This window comes from Prorops nasuta, unplaced genomic scaffold, assembly GCF_024137725.1.
Source record: "Prorops nasuta isolate Cenicafe-Biocafe unplaced genomic scaffold, Cenicafe_Pnas_1.2 PNAS00006, whole genome shotgun sequence".
In the NCBI taxonomy this organism is placed as follows: Eukaryota; Metazoa; Arthropoda; class Insecta; order Hymenoptera; family Bethylidae; genus Prorops; species Prorops nasuta.
The window spans coordinates 3,101,725-3,118,104 of record NW_027116803.1 but is presented as its reverse complement, the minus strand read 5'-3'; the positions used below and the strand labels follow the sequence as shown (position 1 = coordinate 3,118,104).

At 35.9% G+C, this 16,380-nt stretch overlaps 3 protein-coding genes across 4 annotated transcripts in view; 2 read left to right on the top strand and 1 right to left on the bottom strand.

Moving 5' to 3' along the window:
• The first annotated feature begins 4,086 nt into the window (after positions 1-4,086).
• hgo (homogentisate 1,2-dioxygenase) lies at positions 4,087-8,247 on the top strand. 2 transcript variants are annotated; one of them, XM_066728265.1, is made up of 8 exons: positions 4,087-4,279; positions 4,389-4,524; positions 4,594-4,730; positions 5,508-5,694; positions 5,785-5,964; positions 6,037-6,260; positions 6,333-6,459; positions 7,237-8,247. In XM_066728265.1, the coding sequence occupies exons 1-8, from the start codon at positions 4,262-4,264 to the stop codon at positions 7,548-7,550; spliced, it is 1,323 nt and encodes a 440-aa protein (XP_066584362.1). In that variant the 5' UTR covers positions 4,087-4,261; the 3' UTR covers positions 7,551-8,247. The 2 variants fall into 2 exon arrangements, with proteins under 2 accessions (XP_066584362.1, XP_066584363.1); XM_066728266.1 differs by lacking the exons at positions 4,087-4,279; positions 4,389-4,524; positions 4,594-4,730 and adding an exon at positions 4,779-5,397.
• A 94-nt stretch (positions 8,248-8,341) lies between these two features.
• LOC136774148 (uncharacterized) lies at positions 8,342-12,162 on the top strand. Its single transcript, XM_066728264.1, has 9 exons — positions 8,342-8,475; positions 8,709-8,769; positions 8,841-8,993; positions 9,067-9,297; positions 9,367-9,675; positions 9,765-9,869; positions 9,942-10,102; positions 10,178-10,574; positions 10,646-12,162. The coding sequence occupies exons 1-9, from the start codon at positions 8,374-8,376 to the stop codon at positions 10,888-10,890; spliced, it is 1,764 nt and encodes a 587-aa protein (XP_066584361.1). The 5' UTR covers positions 8,342-8,373; the 3' UTR covers positions 10,891-12,162.
• Positions 12,163-12,182: 20 nt separating this feature from the next.
• Positions 12,183-16,380, bottom strand: part of Ret (Ret oncogene) — a 41,797-nt gene continuing 37,599 nt past the window's right edge. Inside the window, exons 14-19 of the mRNA XM_066728263.1 lie at positions 14,955-15,259; positions 13,673-13,874; positions 13,295-13,424; positions 12,893-13,094; positions 12,639-12,817; positions 12,183-12,574 (exon numbers count right to left, since the gene is read on the bottom strand). Coding sequence (XP_066584360.1) covers positions 12,186-12,574; positions 12,639-12,817; positions 12,893-13,094; positions 13,295-13,424; positions 13,673-13,874; positions 14,955-15,259 — 1,407 coding nt within the window. The 3' untranslated portion in view covers positions 12,183-12,185. The remainder of the gene's footprint in view (positions 12,575-12,638; positions 12,818-12,892; positions 13,095-13,294; positions 13,425-13,672; positions 13,875-14,954; positions 15,260-16,380) is intronic.

The window sequence follows — 16,380 nt, the reverse complement described above, 5'->3', positions numbered from 1 at the left end:
CATTCAAGTAACTTTTATGCAAAAAATTTGTATCTCTAATAGTTAGGTAGATAAACGTTTTCTTATGTTCATGCCTTGGAGTAATTTAGATATAGAACACATACAGTGTGGATGTAAAAATTCATTACACTTGATAACTATAAGAGATATCAGTTTTTGCATAATACCTTCTAACATATAAATCAAAATGTAATTCCAAAAGGCTGCATGCAAAAAATTAATATCTCTTATACTTGTGGAGATAAATATTTTTTTAAGTGCACTGCCTCTTTCTGGGACAAATTATAGTACAACACCCTATACATAAGAAATAGAATTTTACTATTGAATTTGCTATTCCTTCCAGCTTTCTCGCAAACCACGATTGTTAAAAAGTGATTTGCCTTAAAAAACAAGTGTTTATATGACTTCCCAGGTTCCAACTTGTTGCTAGAGATCTAAAAATTACGTTACTCCACATCAGAAAAAACCCATCACTTGGTGAAAAATCTTTATCATCCTCATTTTGCATTTGCATCAATCCCACAATAAGATAAAAGCAATTCCCTAAGGACTCGTGTTATTCCTGGTAAACTTATCTGTCTGCGTGTGTGGTGAAGACCTGATTTAAAATAAACTTATATATACAATAATGTTTGTATTTACTAGCGATGAATTAGCAACAATCGTATCAGGTCAGTTGCTGAAAAATCTTTTGACCTACAAAACAAGCACTCAACGAGATTACCAGAGGCGCATCTGCATTCCCCGTTAGTTCTCGCTCAACAGGATGCAGAGCACGGTTCTCTCACTTCGAGAGGAATCCTCTTCTCTCTGGGGGACCAGACGGGACCCCTCTCTTATTTCCCCCTTCCCCTTTCTTTCTATCTTTGTCTCATCCACTCTCTTTCCCCACAATCCCACATAACTGTAAAGCAGGCTTCCCCCTCTTCCCTCTATCACCGTTTCCTTCAGCAACTACGTCACACTCCTCAGTTTCCACCGCAGTTTCCACTTTGCTCCGTTTCAGCTGCTACCTATACCACTTCATTCATTTCATATCGTTCATTCATAATTTTATAAGTGAATATACATCTAAAAAAAAACAAATGCTAATTGATACAAACCCTAATCTGTTTGAGATTACAAATGACTGATGTTCATATGGTACACAATTGGTAAATTTGCCAACCAATTTCATCAGTAAAATAGTGCGAGTGACTCACAATCAGCTCGAAGGGGCACATATAACGGTGCTTAAGTTTTTTCCCCCTTGGAGTTAGTATTTTCTAAATGTCAAGGTCATCTGTTTATTGCACATAACAGCAAGACATAAGTTTTCAAGAACTAAAATTCTTTGTTTCTCTTTATCATTCTTTCGTGCTGTTTTCAACGATTCATTTGTTATATTTGATTCGATATTTTAAAGAAATAGTTTTTGAAAATAGATATTGATTTTAGAGTGGGTGGGGGAATCTACGTTGACCCTAAAAATAAAAATCAGATATAGGGATTATTTATAACAGAGCTGAGAACCTTGCAGTAAAATAGCAAAGATTAGATTAATGACTGGTTTTGATTAATGCTCGATTCAAATGCATAGATAATTCATGGATCGTAACGATCCTGCTCTATTTCATAAAGTCGACGATAATTAATTAGCCTGCGGGTCAGTCGGTTAAATCAGAATAACTATGGCTATAAGTACAACTTATGGCTTATATGCTTATATGCCAAAAGTTAAGAACTACTCATTTACATTTACTCTTATCGTGACCAGTCTCCATTAATTCTATCGCTATTCGTATAAATAGGACATTCGAAAATAAAAGTTGTATTTCTTGACCAAAAATTCTGGAAATTCAGGTTCAGAAAGTTAAGAAACCAATCCTACAAGCTTTTTTTCTCTTTTTAAATTAATAATACATAATAGGATTAAAATAAGTAAAAATTCAATTCTTCAAACTGTGAAAGATTCGATGGTAGAAAAACAAATTGTAGCTACTTTGCAGCTTCAACTTGTTTAATCCGGTTTTAATTCAATAGCCAATTGCAAATTAGCAGGATGGGAACAAACAGCTCCACCATTGAAATAAAATTCGCCTCGTACGTGGACGTTCCAAACTTGTCAGAAAACTATATATTTACTTCGATATTATCCCCAGCTCGGTGCATTTTCTAATTTCGTCGGTTCTCGAACCAAATGGGCCAATGAAGTTGCATAACATGGTAATAGCTCTCGAGTAGACTGAAAGCTTAAGTAAGACATTGTCGTGATCATACAGTGTTGAAATCTGTAATGTTTACTTTTCTTCCCTGCTTTTAATACAATTTTTTAGAAAAGCTATCGTCGATCAAGATAAACTGCTTTTATTATTAAGACAAGATTCATAAACTTTTCTTCAAATTCATTATCATTCGCTTATGAATAAACGAGTTTATTTACGAAGAAACTTCTGAGTCAAAGTAGCATAAACAGCTCCTCCCTATATGTGCGTCATGATTTATATACTAGTTATACCAGCTATGCATATCGATTCACTCCTCTTTCACGTGTTTTATTGGTAACAACGACAACGCTTTATTCGATAATATCAAGAAAATCCAAGAATACGCGAGAGATCGGGAGAATTAATATAAAGTTTCGCATCGATAAATTTGTCCCGTATGTGGAGCAGTTTCCAGATGATTCTGCAAATTGTTAAGCGAACCGTCGCACGTCGCCCGAGTGAAATTTGAGCAATAACGAGCGATCGATTAAATTTCACTCGAGCGTATATTATAAAAATACACGGAATACATATATAGTTTTGATCGGTGAAATTGCAGAGCAACGTTTTATCCATTAACGATAGGCACATCTGTGTCACAATTATCGGGCTAATCTCGATCTGCTTTCGCGAGATTTTGAGTCTTCGGTTCTCGTTCCTGTTATACCCGAAAGAAAGAGGGAATTAAATGTACGAACGAGTTTAAAGATAATGCTTTGGTTAGTTTATCGGAGAAAGTAAAAGGGGTGGAAAGGATTAAACTCGATCTGTCTTTGCATGATTTTTAGGCTTTTGCTTGTCATTTGCGTGGTAGGTAAAAATCGGAGCAGATGAAATAAGAAATAAGTGCACAAAAATATTATTTTACTTGGTGCATAATAGAATATAAAAACAGTAGAAAATATAAAAGGCAAATCGACATGCTTTCGCACGAGTTAAAAAGTTTTGGATCTCGTTCACACAGCACGTGTTGTATAATTATAGGAAGGAGAAGATCGAGGAGAATGAGCAAGTGCAAAGATAAAATGTTTTGACCGATGCATGAGAGAAAGTAAAAGTAGTTATAGTTAATATTCCGTAATAATGGGAAAAGTTTGTATCGGTCAGCAGGCATCAGGCAGAGTTCTACTTGTTTCTTGTTGATTCCTATTGTTTTCAGTGGTGCATCGTATATCTATGCCTTTATACGTTGTGTCGCCTCTTGCGTTATCCGTGCCTTTCACAAACAATAACAATATTATTATATTTCTCTGTGGGCAGCGGAAGGTAATTAACTGCACGTATTGTCGAGGATATACGCAGCGTATAGTTCCGATGCAGCTAAACTTTCTCGTGGTCAACGACCCTGCGGAGATACCGCACTGATAAAACTTTCAAGGTGAAATTAATTCGACAGCGTGTAATTTTTCCGGGGCCAAAGACCTGATACGAAGGAGCCCCTATAATTACCAATAAAAAAATTTGTACTTTACACTTTATTCGATGCAAGTATAAGCCTTTATGCTAATAATTATATACAAACTTGATCGATTTATCCGAAGCAAAGTGTTTAAGAAGAAAGAAATTTGGAGTTTCGATATAATAAACTGGAGCCACGATCTATCGAAGAATTTTTCAAATATAATCAGAGGACCGGTCTAAAAGTTGTCGACCGAGTATCCTGATGGGGACGGTTGTATTTTTCCTCGAGTGCACGAGCGCCTCGCAGTGTCCACGTGAACAGGGGGGCTCGTCCAGTCTCGAGTATCTCAATACTCTGAAGCAGCGTCCATGCGATGGCGATAAATAGCACCTTCTCCTGTACCAGTGTGGAATTTCAAGCTCGGATCGAGGCCCGAACTCGTCGAGCCTACGAATGCTCGATGCCGATTGGTCGGTTTAGATCGTTCGTAAACATGATTTGCATAATACTCGATCTTGTCGTCGCTACATCCGTGGATGCCGTTTCTATATAACCCGACACATCACCCGCTACCTCCTTATTTCACGCCGTGAAAAACTCGCCGAGCATCATGAAAGACGAATTCAAGGTAAGTTTGGCCCTGCGACAGATTTTCAAAATAAAATTAGACAATTTCTTGATTTTCTATTCCGAGCAAAATTCACCAGCCGATTATTGTTCCTCGATCGTTATTTCAGTATCTGTCAGGATTTGGCTGTGAATTTGCTAGCGAGGATGAGCGTTGTCCCGGTGCTCTTCCCGTGGGCCAAAATAGCCCGCAGAAGTGCCCCTATGGCCTCTACGCCGAACAGTTATCGGGCACTGCCTTCACGGGTAATTTTCATTCTCTTTACACGTATTATGTACAGTACTTGTCATTTTCCTAATTTATCGTTGCTGCAGCACCACGAAGCCAGAACAAGAGATCCTGGCTCTATCGCATTCGACCTTCCGTTTCTCACAAGCCTTTCGAGCCACTGAAAAACATCGGTACTCGTCTCACCTACAACTGGACTGAGACTGCGCCCAATCCGAATCAGGTAAACGCGCGATTTTTTTTTTTTTTTTTAATTTCACCGTGAAATCCGCCTACGTATTTTGGCAATCCTCTTGCTTCGTTCACCGCGGTTCGAGTGATTGGCTTTAACACGATTTGTCAGCTATTTATATCGACGCGTATATAAACACACATATGGAGAGAATATTTCTAACAGCAAGTGAGAAATCCAAATGCGAGGCAGCTGCGATCCGCCTGGTCTTTGTTTTATCATACCTTTTCTTGTTTTTTACTTATATGTTTATATAACGATATATGATAAGAATTTTAATTACGCCACTGCGATAAGTTGTTATCGCTGCCACTTCCATGGTTGAGGTAAACTTGTTATATTCGCACTCTCATTTACATGTTATATTTATGTTTAGTAAGATTTTTTGTATTGACATTAATTATTCATTCTGGGAAAAATAGTTTGTGCAAGCTTATAGTAATGTATATATGCTGTTGATGTATACCGGAAGCTCGCCTAGGGGTATTGATTTATTGCCAGTCAGAAAGTTTTGAAGAAATATGAAAACTTCCTTTGCCATTTATTAGATTTGACGGATCCTTAAATGGACTTTCACGTGACCTTATCGACTATGGACCAAAAGCTTCGAATTAAAAAAGGTTCATTATTTAATGAATTTGTTTTACTTGAACACCCGGTAAATTTCTTTGTTATTTTAAAGTAATAAAATTAATTTTTAGTAATTAGCAATTTTATGTTTTAACGAAGTAAACAACATAGTTATTTTAGTATTGAAATGAATTTTAGTTGCGGTGGAAACCGTTCGATCTACCAACGCGGCAAGATGCAGAGATTAATTTTGTCGAGGGTCTCCATACTATTTGTGGTGCTGGAGATTTTCGGGTTCGCCAAGGAATCGCGATCCACGTTTATCTCTGCAATTCATCCATGAAGGATGAAGCTCTTTATAATGCTGATGGAGATTTCCTTATTGGTCAGTAGCTCATTTCTTTTTTAGGAATATTTTGGAAAAAATAGAAATTAATACAGAAACAATACTAATTAAATAATAAAATTTCTTCAGTTCCCCAAGTGGGTCCTCTGCAAATAACCACTGAATTCGGAAGAATACGAGTCGAGCCAAATGAAATTTGCGTGATTCAACAAGGGATGCGTTTTTCAGTGATCGTTTTTGGCCCATCCAGAGGTTACATTCTTGAAGTTTTCGACAATCATTTCCAGTTGCCTGATCTCGGTCCCATAGGTAAACCACCGGAGTGAATCAATAATGAAATTGCTTAATCGATTAAATTACACGTTTCTGTTTTACGCAAAGGAGCGAACGGTTTGGCAAATCCACGAGATTTCCAAACGCCAGTTGCTTGGTACGAGGAACGCGAAACGGAATTCAAGATAATTAACAAATTTCACGGAAAGCTTTTTGTGGCCACGCAAAATCACAGCCCCTTCGATGTAGTTGCTTGGCATGGAAATTATGTACCGTTCAAATACGATCTCGATCGTTTCATGGTTATCAATTCGGTATCGTTTGATCATTGCGTAAGTATTTTATTTTCCTTGTTAATAAAAAAAATATAAATCTATATTAATACGAGTTTTAAATGGCAATAGGATCCATCGATTTTCACGGTTCTGACGTGCCCTACGAACAAAGCTGGCACCGCAGCTGCTGATTTTGTGATATTTCCGCCCAGATGGTCCGTGCAGGAGCATACTTTTCGACCTCCTTACTACCATCGTGAGTATATAGCAATATAACCCATACGATACATAGAAAGTTTTGCATACTCGGCTTTGTTGATTTCGCATTGAAAGACGAAGACTGCAATTTGGCAACTGTGAATTTTCGAGGAAACAAAAAAGATCAACTTGTGTTTCACCACCAGTCTCACGACTGTTTCATTCATCGATCGCACTCACGCTCGTATATACATTATTGAAGCCTGTATTTACGGTTTCTCCGGTTTCCTACGATTTTAAGTCAGTGATAAGAGAGCCTGACGTACTTTCATTATATTTCTGTAAGAAAATCGACTGCAAACGCAAAGTTTCGCCGATTACTCTTTAATTTTTTACTTGCCTCGTCCAAGTGGCATCGAAATATCTGTCTGTTTATAGTATAGTTCGCATACTTGCCGCAGTGGAGCGTCTTCGCGTTCTGGAAGAATGCGCGGGAAAATTGCGCAACTGAGGAACGGGAGAAAACTCGACATTTTCCCCGAGCCCACGTGCAATGCTAAAGTACACACGCACATAAAACAATATTAATCGTCTCACTGATTTCATTTTTGCGGTCGCCAATTGGCCTGTGGGTTCTGTGTATCATAGCCTTGATTATTTATAGCATAATTGACTTTTTTAATTTGCTCTTTACTTTGATTTTTGAAAGAAAGATTGTAAATCGATGTAATCGTGCGGTTTGATATCTATTAAGTTGATGGATCGTTAAAAGAACATCTCAGAGTGAAAAAAAAACAAGTTTTAATAATTGTTGGTTCGCTTTGTGAAATTACAGGTAATTGTATGAGCGAATTCATGGGATTGATAAAAGGTCGTTACGAGGCCAAGGAGGAAGGATTTCAGGCTGGTGGTGCATCGCTTCATTCCATCATGACTCCCCATGGACCAGATTCCAAGTGCTTCGAATTAGCATCGACTGCAAAATTGCAGGCAGAACGTATAGCTGATGGTACACAGGCTTTTATGTTCGAAACTTCCTACAGCATGGCTGTTACCGAATGGGCCGAAACTACCAGCCTCAAGCTGGATAAAGATTATTATCGTTGCTGGGAGAATCTGACGAAACACTTTGATCCAAACAACAAATAATTAAGCGACTTCTTATCCACCTCCCAATCCTCCGTCCTGATAAACGCAAAGTGTAACTTCGTGTGATAATGTTACTTGTCTGTTTTTTCTTTTACATTTTACTTAGTAATGTCAACTAGATTATTGTGATATAAACTGTCTTGCAATTAGATTAATTACTTTTGATTAAATACGTCAAGTATGTTTTGTTTGGTAGTAAAAGCACAAATAAATTGCCTGATGTTGTAAGAAAACATAGTTTGTGTCCCAGTGTTATGTGTTATCAGTTTTTTATACGCTAAAGAAAGAGAGAAGGAGTATCGTGGGCTGTGCTATCCGATAACACCGACTGCTCACCGCACGCGTGTGGTATTTTATCTTGCCAATAGAGTGCGTCAGGTCAGGTGCTCAAGTGTGTTTTTAAACACCATCAAACACCTTTGTAGGAAGTAAGCAGTTGCTGTGTGTAAAGTCGCGAATTGCTGAAAATTGCATTTTCGCATACATTGTTGCTTTAAACGTCGTAATTATTCATTGCAACAAAGCAAAGTTTGCGATAGGGTACAGATAGGGAGTAGAATTTAGAAAGGTGGGGGTAGAGGGTGGCCAATAGTGACGTACTACTAACACGATAATATAAAGTTTTGACGTTTAGTTACTTTTGTATTGCGTTGTGATTGCGCTGTTAATATTCTAATAAAGGCTGAACTATCATGAATTCACTGTTATTCTACAAAAATTGTAATGTATCTTCAGATTCATTAAACTCGATGATAAATATCTGTGGCATTGATGCTGCGAAAAGTGTTTATGTTTCCTAGAAATTGTTCACCATAACCTCGAAATGCACAAAGGAATCCATCTCTTTTTGATTCCACTGTGCTTTTTTAGTAAGATTGTCTTCGCTTCTTATTGTTATCCAGATTATTGTCAAAGATCTAATGTGGTAAGTCATAACGTAAATATTATTATCTTACTTTTATATTCACATTATCTAACAGTTTGCACACACAAATCGATATGTATTTTTAACACGTTACACGAAAGCTATAATATTTACATAAAAAGTTTGTATCATTAACCGTGGGAAAAACTTTAAGTTTGTACTAGTGCATAAGGTTGTAATAGATACAGATAAGAATAAAAGAATTAAAACTTTCTATCAAAATATTTTCATAGACACCTATTGAACCAGTACCTGGTATCCATTGTTTATTAACACCAATCCAGAAAAATGAAGGTTTGTATACAAAAATAATATCTTAAAACGTTTCCTATATATTTAAATAACTATAAATTTTCTTTTTATAGCTTCGAATTGTATCCATCTAAGGTTCGAAAATGTAAACCATATATCACCACTCAAAGATACAGTTAAAGTTAAATTATCTGCCTACGTTATTCATGTTAGCCAGCAAAAGCTAACTGCATTTAATTTATCACTTACAGATGTTAATTTTAACAGTATGTATTTTTGTTTTGCAATTTTTTAAAAATTGCCACTTTTTGTAATAGATAAAAATGGTTTTTTTCACAGGTTTGATAACTCGTTATCAAAGCTTAGCAGATGAAACATTATCTGCTTGTAGATACATAAATTTGTATCGAAATGAGACTCATCCAGCACCAACGGAATTGTATGTATCTTGTCCATTTGCTGACCAATCCTTTGAAAATGTTCCATATCATTTGGAATATTTAGTAACTGGGGATGACTATGAATATAGTAAAAAACTTGTATTTACTGTACCCAACCATAATCATATTGGTATGCTATCATACTAAAAGTTTAAATAAGCTCTCCTATGTTTATTTTCAAATGTACATTTTATTTCAGATGAATATGAAACTAATATTAAAAAGTTTGCTCCTTTTATATATGCTGATGTATCAGATACATCCATTTTAACTATATATATACAGCCAGCTCCGATAAGACTGAATGTTCTGAAATACAGAATTTGGCTGATAAATAATGATACTAACTTGATCATTGATATGAAAACTGTTTTAGCTTATGAGGACCAACATATTCAACATAATTTTACTGTACATGAGGGTGTACATTATTTTAAAGTTTCTGCCGTACATCCTAATTGCGGAGAAGATGGTTGTATTAATAGTACTACACCATTCATAAGCATAAGTATGGATATTTATTTATATATTATATGTTTTACTCTGCATCCTTTTAAAAATATTAGTTTTCTATGATTACTTTTTTATATATTTCAGGACAACACTCCCATCGCTTATTGATAATGATTATCAGTGTTGTTTGGATACCACCAGTAATACTATATGCTTTTTATCACATTTTTAAAATATATAAAAGAAAAAGTACATCTTTTTAATAAATTGATTAATTGTTAATGATTGAATGAAACATGGTTAATAATTATTTATTTTTAGTTTCCCAGATTAGAAGGCAAAGGAGACCTTACTGCTTATTAATGTACACACCTTCACATGCAGCTCATGTAAATGTAATGGCTACATTAACCAAGTACTTAAGATGCTGTAATATTAATGCTATGTTAGACATTTTTGACATTCCAGAATCCAAGAATAAGGTAGGTTGTAAATTTATTATTTCTATTTGTATCAGGAGATTATTTTAACACTAATTTATTGACTCTTATGCTTAGGATCCTTTCTTGTGGTGTAATAATGCATTTGACAATGCTGAAATCATTCTCATAGCTACGTCCCCATCGCTACGACAAAATGAGCCTCCTACAATATATCAAAACATTGATAATCATATTTTACGTTTGCTTAAAGAGAACTATTCGCAACGAGATAAAAGGTACTACATAATACAGCTACCTTACTGTAAAGCTAGCGATATACCAGAAGAAGCGAAGCATTTTAAACGACTGAAATTACCAGAGCATCTTTCAAAATTAGTCAAAACGATTCATAACATTGATTATTTTGGGTTTCACAATGTTTCGGATCATGATTTGCAAGAAAGTATACGGTCCGCGATATTAGAAATTAAAGAGAATGAAACTGTCACTCCAATAACAGATGTGAATAACGGTAAGTTTTAAATTCTTTCTTCTGTTGAATAATAATGTTACTTATTAGCAAATATATTTTAACTGTTTAAGATAACTTTTTAATGGTAGCCGGGGAACGAACTAAAGAATGCGAGCAGGGGTTTTCTCGGGAGGCATCTGAAGCTGATTCATCTGATAAACCGGAAATTATTCCTGACAAAATATATCAGACTTTTTCTACGAACATTAATGAACTTAATTTGTTAGGTGAGAATGTAGAAGAAGGAGAGACTCTTATACGTAATCCTAAAACTACGACTGAATGCGAATTTCGTATTGATAAACTTAATTTATAAAAGAAGCTTTGTTCAAGTACAAAATAAGAATAAGCAGATGTGCGGTATCTTAACTATTATTTATAATTGTTAAGGCTAAGTCTACGATAAGTCATTGTTATTAGTATTCTCGCCAAGCGAGTTTTATTTATTAATCTTCGTATAAATTTTATTTATGGTGCGTTTTAGTAATTTTTTTATAAGGACGTAAACCAATCATTGATTGACTTAAGTAGAAATAGAATATTTTTTATGGATTTTGTAATTTTTATGCAGGTATAAATAAGACAACCGTCGCCGTTTTATAAGTGCTTAATATTTTATTATACATAATTAAAGAGACGTAATGATAGCGCGCATTTGATCACTGCTACAATATACGCAGAGAAAATTTATGCAATTAACCCATGTCATAACGAAAATTACACATTAAGATTCGCATGAAAATGAAATCATACATGACATTCACACATTTATACGATAAATAATTAAACTAACGGAATGTTTCTCCATTTTTACATAAATACAAGATGTGTTTCGTTGGTAGCGGTAAAATTGTCCATTCTTACTTGTTAATCATTTAAGTATAAAGATTGTTAAAATTGTTTTTCTAAAAAAATGACAAACTTATTATTAAACTTCTCATTAAGAAAAAAATAAAACTAAGGACTAGGTTATCGTAATTAACAAGGTGTTCGTAAATTGAACAGTTTTCATCAATAATGCAACAAATTATTTTTAGGAGGAATCGGGCCATATTTTCAGTCACTCGATAAACAGTTTGCGTTTTACTATAAAATATATACTTTATCATAAAGTATTAAGTACTAGTATAATAGCCGTGTACAATTGCAAAAGTTAAAGCTCCAGTTTCTATAGCGATCCTCTTTCTAAAAAATCCGCTCTCAACCTTACTACTAATTTCGCAAGGTATAGCTGAATCATGAATCGTCAAAATTTTGTCAACTAATAAGCTGTAAGCTTTAGTAACCAACATTATTTTATTCAAATTGTCAGCCTCTTTAGAGTCTCGTACCGTTACAAAAATTCTCCCGAAATATGCTTTCCTTGTTCTTTAATAAACTGCTAATAAACGGTTCCACGTACAATAATTCTTATCTCTCAATGAATCCGTTAAGATAAAATCTCACTTCTTTGTTCTATAAATTAGTACCGTGCATAAATCTCATCCCGATATTATCGAGAATGAATGCATCAACGTGGAGGAAACAGCAAAAAGTGCAGTTTGCTGAGTTCGGGCTATCTTTTCAAGCCTGTCAGAAATGATCAATTATTTCTTTCGTTCATTGTTCGCCTCAATTGGATGTATCGTTGTCATCTCTGCTCTCCAGACTTCCGAATACTAGAAGGTCATCGGTTTCCGGAAGCTTCTTGCCTTGCATATCCATGTACGACTGTGGTCGTTCTTTCGGTGGTGTCCTTAGTTCATTATCCGTATTACTATCGACTCTGACATTTCTCAATTTAATCGGACTCTCATAATGATTAATATTCAAATTAGGCAGTCGCTCGTTCACGTAAGGCGATTTGAGCGTCTCCTCTGGGAAAGAAGCTATAGGTTGTTGCCAAAGTGCGTGTAGTTTATCGACTTTGTCGGATTTTGTAACGAGCTCGGAAGAAGGCTTGCTCAAATAATTAACGGTATCTGTCCGCAAAATTCTTCCCGTCCCATCTGAATTTGAAACTGTAATTTCATATTGTCAAGAGCTATTTCTTAATTTTGTTCAATTAATAATGAGAAAACTCACTGGTAGGATTATCCAAGGCATGGAGAGAAGCAAAATACGCTTGATTGTGGACGGTTCTTGGATTTAGATCAAGATATTCCACGCCGTCTTCCAACATACGTTCCCAATTACAGGTGAGTTCCTTGAAGGAAGGCCTCATTCCTGGTTCATCGTGCCAACACGATATCATTAGCCTATATCTGAAAATCGAAGAAAACAAAATCAAGAAGGGTCGTTATTATTTTTTCTTTACTCTTATATCGGTAAATACTTACAGCTGTGGTGAACAATTGGCTGGTCTTTCCATACGATAGCCAACTTTTAGCAGATTATAGAGATTGTGAACGTCTACTCCAGGATATGGAGAAGCTCCCAACGTGACTAGTTCCCACAGGAGTACACCAAAGCTCCACACGTCCGATTTGCTGGTGTATACGTGATCAGCCAAGGATTCAGGTGCCATCCATTTTACCGGTACTGCAAAACGGCATAAAAGTTTAATTTACTGCTCCTCCAAGGACTTATTATAAAAGGACACCTCTCTCTCTGTCCATTTCCCATGAGAATGCAGTAATAGCTAGTCGACTTGCGACCTTAAAGTGGATCAAAGCGAATTGTGATCACAAGTGCTAAGTTCTCTGGGAATTCTTAGCGTGAATCGTGAAAACAAATCTTACCTCGTCCTTTGCTACGTTTCAAATAAGCGTCATCCTCGTATACGTCACGGGTTAATCCGAAATCTGATATCTTGCAAACTTTTCCAGCAGCGAGCAAAACGTTTCTAGCTGCCAAGTCTCGGTGCACCAGCTTTAAGATGAAAATGGAGAAAGTTAGAAAGGTTTTTTATACTCTTGAGTTCTCAGTAAAATTAATCAAATGAGTATTTGAAACGGTCTAGGATAAAACGCGGTAATTCGAGAGTTTAATAATGCTGAGACTCTGTGATAGTGTCAATTAATTAATTAAGGGGAATCGTTCGGGGGAGTAAATTTGAATGAACAAGTTAATGGTTCCGTTAAGTATCTTCCGACTCTCGTGCTTTTAAGATTGATTACCTTAATATCGGCTAGGTAAGCCATGCCTTTAGAAATTTGCCAGGCGAAAGATAGAATATCTCTTGGCGTTATGGCGTAATTTGACGTTGTATCGACACTTTGCAAATCTTCTGTGATATTATTCGGCGATGCGGATAGCAGTGACGTCGAGCAAGGAACTCTGCCCTCGGATTCCAAATGCCGGCTACGCCTCAAATAGTTTCTGTAAAATCCGTAAAATTTAGCAAACGTCTCTTCGACTCTCCTGTCGCTGTAATCATTAGAAAATTCAATTTAATATAGTGTAAATAATTTTCCGCGGGACTCATTTGGCTAGTGGCGATGAACCTTTTTCAATGGGGTCACATGGATCTTATGAGGGAAGAAAGGAAAATTCTTGATATTCCTCAAAGTGAAAAATTTAATTATCAAGAATACGGGGGCTTGTTTTTTCAGAGTTTATTGTGCTCGCGAAAACCCAGGGATGCCAGGGAGCGGAATTTCAGCTGGCGAGATTCCTGACGACGGAATTCATAGAACCGTTTCCGCGTTTATAAGTCGAAAACGAAGCTACATTCTTTCGCGACTCGACAATTTGCAGCTCCCTCCGCTAAATGTGAATGCGTTAATTAAGCTTCTCCTCGATTTGTAGCTCCGCTAAAATTTGCATGCAAAGTGCTTTGACTGTAAACGCGATGCTTTTTAGTTTTCCGAAAATTGCAATGTTTCCATCTCTATTTCCAGATTTTCTTTTCATATCTCATGATGACGAACAAATTTCATGCTAATTCTACTTGAAGACTCATTGTAACGTAAAGCAGTTTTCTCTTTAATATGCGTTTATATATAACTGGATAATCAGAAAAATAATGAAATTATAATTCCCCCGCTAATTACAGTTGAGTTACTGGAGAATATTTTGATTTTAAAATTTACATTACGCTTTTATCATTATATTCTGCCTCTGATAAAGCTATAAAGTTGAAATTAGAGAGAATTTTCGCTTTTGTATTAGATGATTGTGTAAGTTTGTTCCCGATTGTCTGTTGAATTTTTTCTTTAATTCGAGCACGAACTTCTGCAATAATCTAATAAAGTCTTTTAAGAAAAGAAAACAACTCCTCTAAATTCTTGCAGAAATAAAAAATAAGAGAGAAAGAATAATTTGACTTCTGATGACCTTGAAAAATTTAATATCTTTCAGAGTGTTGTATGTGAAAATGTATGCTTTGGGGGGAAATTCTAATTCTTTAATTAAAGCGAAGCAGTCGGTACAGAGTACACCGTTCTATTTTGATTTTACCTTAAGGAGCCAAATTCTGCAAACTCAATGATAAGGTAAACTGGTCCTCCCGGGGCTGTACAGGCGCCAAGGAGTCTGATCACGTTTGGATGTTGAGTTTCCTTCAGTAGCTGATATTCCGAAAGCAAGTCGGCTAATTCCGAGGCGCAAGCTCCTTCCTTCAGGGTCTTAACTGCTACAGTGGTTGGTCCAGGCCAGCCACCTATATCGACTGCTTTTGCTCTCAAAACTCGTCCAAATTCACCTTCTCCCAAAACCTGCTCGATCGTCAGTCGAGATCTCGGAAATTCCCATTTAGGATCCGGCTGAAAGTATACACATACATGCATGTTTATATTATATTTACATATTGCCTGAATGGACAATTATTATAATAATTTCAAGAAGTTTACACGCATAAGGCTTGAAATTCATTCGCCTGTAAAACGATTAGCACGCGAGTAGCCGTGGACGAATGGGGAAGCAAATGTTCGATAAACAAGGGCTGGGTTCATTCCATGCATCTAACGCCCTAGTGACTAGAAAATTTATCTTTTTTATTTTATCCCATCGAACTACATTATTCATTGCTGTGTGCTTTTTAAAAGTAAACATTAGCTGGCAAGCCACTTGGCACTTGGCTCTCCAAAGTTTTCCTTTAATTTCCTGAAAACTCTTAATTCTTCTTGTTTGTCTTCCTAAGAAGATTTTTGCTCGTTTCGCTGGAGATACAAGTTTAGGTCTCCACGCAATTTGGATTCACTAATGGATTTGTCGTGAGCTGAATTAACACTCCACGAGACACAGCATAATTCGAAATTACACAGCTCTCAAACAGGGAAGACTTTATGCTATTCCAGGAAACTGACTTAAATTAGGATTAACAGCTCAGCAAATGAAATTTCCTATCTAAATCTTAACACTCTATTATATGTATATTATCTTCTCACTTTCGTTACCTTTCCTGTATTAGGCTCACCAATTGATATTTTCAATTGGGATTAAGTGTATCGAGAGCGAATAGAATACAGTTCTATATTCTAATGTATGCATTCATTTTAGTACGGTTTATGTTTATTCATACAATATTGTTAGAATGGAAAACCATTGTTGACAAGCTCTATGATATATGTATTACAAAAGTTAGCAGATATTTCAAGGTCACGATCTTTGATAAGAGCATTTTTATAATCGTGCGATATACCGCACTAAGAACATGTATCTTTGTTCAAGAAATGCAGACCACTCTCTTGCTTCATAAAGTAGATTACGGTACTATATATATATAGCATAATCAACCTGTACATGATTTTGTGCACTACTTTGATAAAATATAGCCACGCTCTATATGTATAGGTATATACCGGCACCAAAATGCTAATATAATGTCTCGAGAGGCAAATCTGCAGTACGTGCAAAACCAACAATCCTCGTTTAATATCGTGTG